The sequence below is a fragment of the Octopus bimaculoides genome, chromosome 5 (genome assembly GCF_001194135.2).
Source record: "Octopus bimaculoides isolate UCB-OBI-ISO-001 chromosome 5, ASM119413v2, whole genome shotgun sequence".
NCBI lineage: Eukaryota > Metazoa > Mollusca > Cephalopoda > Octopoda > Octopodidae > Octopus > Octopus bimaculoides.
The window spans coordinates 3746320-3749615 of NC_068985.1; the positions used below are offsets into that span (position 1 = coordinate 3746320).

At 40.7% G+C, this 3296-nt stretch overlaps 1 protein-coding gene across 1 annotated transcript; it reads left to right on the forward strand.

Annotated features, from left to right (window-relative positions):
* The first annotated feature begins 240 nt into the window (after positions 1–240).
* On the forward strand, positions 241–2547 carry LOC106867828 (gamete and mating-type specific protein A-like). The gene is made up of 2 exons (XM_014912856.1): positions 241–331; positions 2246–2547. The coding sequence occupies exons 1-2, from the start codon at positions 241–243 to the stop codon at positions 2545–2547; spliced, it is 393 nt and encodes a 130-aa protein (XP_014768342.1).
* The last annotated feature ends 749 nt before the right edge of the window (positions 2548–3296 follow it).

Below are 3296 nucleotides of genomic sequence, written 5' to 3' on the forward strand. Positions count from 1 at the left end.
GATACAGCATTCATTAATTATTGTGAAAACTCACAAAGATTAGAAATTCTGAGAGAAATTTAGATTTTATTTATCAAAGTGTTCCTTATGTTCTGTCAAGAATGTTCTTTTCGCGGGAAGAAATGAAAAAAAAAAACATTAAAAGTATAAAATCAAATTACTGAGAAAGAAATCTCATAATTACTTCATTAAGGAAACAAAGTAAAAAAGAATGAGGGGTGGGGAATTAAGCAGCAGAAGATGGAGAAAGAGGGAAAGGTGGGCTCAGACCAAATGGTGCGTTCAGCTGCTCCTTGCAGACATCATTGCAATGGCATTGCTGCAAAGAATGGTTAGTAGCACTTGCAATTCTTTGTACTTTCCAGTTAATCTGATAACAAACTGAAAGATCCTTCTTTTAGTTTGTTATCAGTTTGTTATCTGCTAAAAACAGCAGCTAAATCTCCCTCAAATCACACCATACTACCTTAAAAGAAACAAAGACGTTGGACAAAGCATGTCTAGAAATCAGTTGGTCACAGTTGATCTAGCAAGCGGGACCTCATATCAGAGAGGCAGGCGGGAGCGGGGGGGGGGAGTTGCATTGATGCCGTCGAGAGGTAGGTCCCAAAACGGTGCACATTCTTTCCTGATGGCCCCATACACTTGCTGGTTTCTGGTATGCAGAGTTTTTGGCTGGTAACACTTGCATGTGCAAGTTGTTTGCAAAACAAAAAAATTATCTGGAATGCTGTTGATCATAAATCTCTTGGAACGGATCAGAATTAGCAGTCAAATATTTGACATTTTAATGGATTTCTGTGATTTCTGAAACAAATGGCCGGCAAAACAGGGTCAACTTCAAGGTGACAAAGCAATTGCATTTTGGTGGGAAAAGAGGAATTATTATTATGCAACAAAGCGAGATTTCTTATGAACATTGGTTTCGAATTATGGCACAAGGCCTGCAATTTCGGGGGAGGGGAGAAGTCAATTACAACAACCCCAGTGCTCCACTGGTACTTACTTTATCGACCCCGTCAAAAAGATGGAAGGCAAAGTCAACCTTGGCAGAATTTGAACTCAGAACATAAAGATGGATGGAATGCTAGAAAGCATTTTGTTCAGCAAGCTATTGATTCAGCCATCTTGCAGCCTTAACAACAAATAAGAACCCCAGAGGGATTAAGCTGATTACATTGACCCCAGTACACAACTGGTACTTATTTTATTGACCCTGGAAGTATGGCAGGCAAAGTCAGCCTCAGCAGAATTTGAAGGCAGTGAGCCTGGCCGAATCGTTAGCACGCCAGGAGAAATGCTTTGTGGTATTTCATTTGCCATTACGTTCTGAGTTCAAATTCTTTGCCTTTCATCCTTTCGGGGTCGATAAATTAAGTACCAGTTACGCACTGGGGTGATTGTAATCGACTTAATCCCTTTCTCTGTTCTTGTCTGTCCACTCTGTGTATAGCCCCTTGTGGGCAATAAAGAAATAAGAATTAGAACAACTGCTAAGCATTTTGTCCGGCTTGCTAACAATTCTGGCAGCTCGTTAACTTATATTTCATATTAATATCAATTAAATCGTTAATTAATTATTATTGTCTAATTCTAATGAGAAAATTAAAGAAATATGATCAGTTTTGGCCTCATTTGGGAGTTTTATTTATTGGTGTAAGTAACCACAATATATCAGTCACACTGCAAGATGGCTGAAGTAGAAAGATTTGAGAGAGAGAGAGGAGGGACGGGAGAGGGAGAGAGAGATAATGAGAGAGAAAGAGAGAGAGAGCAGAGAGAGAGAGAATGAGAGAGAGAGGGGATAGTGAGGGAGAGAGAGAGAGAGAGAGAGAGAGAGAATGAGGGAGAAAGAGAGAGAGCAGGGAGAAAGAGAGAATGAGAGAGAGGGGAGGAGAGAGAGAGAGAGAGAGGTGGGGGCAGGGAGAGGAAGGGCAAGAGAGAGGATGCGAGAGAAATACTGCAGCAATCAAAGAACAATATTTTCCAAAAATCGTCTTGAATCATGGTGAAATCTTTGAACACAGAAACTGGATGTGTCTGCTCCAAATTCTTTTGCTATTTACAGTGGAAGTTACCTGGTGACCCTGCTGGAACTGGTGCCAATTGGAAAGCAACTGTGCTGGAACCACAGGAAAAGAATCTGTGCTGGTGCCAGGCAGAAACCACTGGTGCCGGTACCATGTAAGAACCATCCAGTACACTCTGTAAAGTAGTTGGTACCAGAACGGGCATCCAACTGTAGAGACCATTTCAAAAGAGACCATTCCAAACGAGACCACTCCAAAAGAGACCATTCCAAAAGAGACCATTCCAAAAGAGACCATTCCAAAAGAGACCACTCCAAAAGAGACCATTCCAAAAGAGACCATTCCAAAAGAGACCATTTCAAAAGAGACCATTCCAAAAGAGACCATTCCAAAAGTGACCATTCCAAAAGAGACCACTCCAAAAGAGACCATTCCAAAAGAGACCATTCCAAAAGAGACCATTTCAAAAGACACCACTCCAAAAGAGACCATTCCAAAAGAGACCACTGGAGCTTAGTGCAGCTCTCCACTTCACCAACAACCCATGCCAGCATCCAACCATCCAACCTATGCCAGCAGGAAAAATGGATGTTAAATAATGATGATGATGTGGGAGGCAGATTTACCTGGATGGCATTGAGAAAAAAAATCCTTTTCTTATACTGTGAGAAGCAGAGACACTCTCCATGCCACAAAAGATAATTCTTCAGATTTTCTCAATGCTTTCACATATTTCACCAAATTTCTCTTTACAGAACAAGAATAAAATATGGGGTGCGGGGGGGGGGGTGAATATGAAAACAGAACTTATAGCAGAGACAGGAAATGTTGGTTGTATTTTCTGGTGGGTAATTAACGTCGTTATGGGAATTGAGCACAAAGTTTAATGACGCAGTCAAAGGGTTAAAGCTTTCCTTCTTATGAAAGAGACAATTATCTGAGATCGTCATTACCATCTTCATCATCATCATCATCATCATCATTGTCGTTGTCATTGTCATCATTGTTGTCATCATCAACCTTGTCATTTTCATTGTCGTCATCATCACCATCATCATCATCATAGTCATTCGTATTACCATCTCTATAATCATCATCTTCACCATTGCTGTGATTGTCGCTTTCATTACTATTGTGAGCATACTTGTTATCATCATCCTTGTGATCATCAGTTCTTATCTCATCATCCTCATCATCATCGTCGTCGTCGTCATCATCATCATCACCATCATTCAATGTCCGTTTTCCAAGATGGTATGGATGGGA

What these genes read in the sequence shown, in the direction of transcription:
- LOC106867828 (XM_014912856.1), top strand. Translation starts at nt 241, where the DNA reads ATGGAGAAAGAGGGAAAGGTGGGCTCAGACCAAATGGTGCGTTCAGCT. An exon ending in TGGCATTGCTGCAAAGAATG is followed by an intron (nt 332 to 2,245) that starts GTTAGTAGCACT and finishes ATCCAACTGTAG; the next exon opens with AGACCATTTCAAAAGAGACC.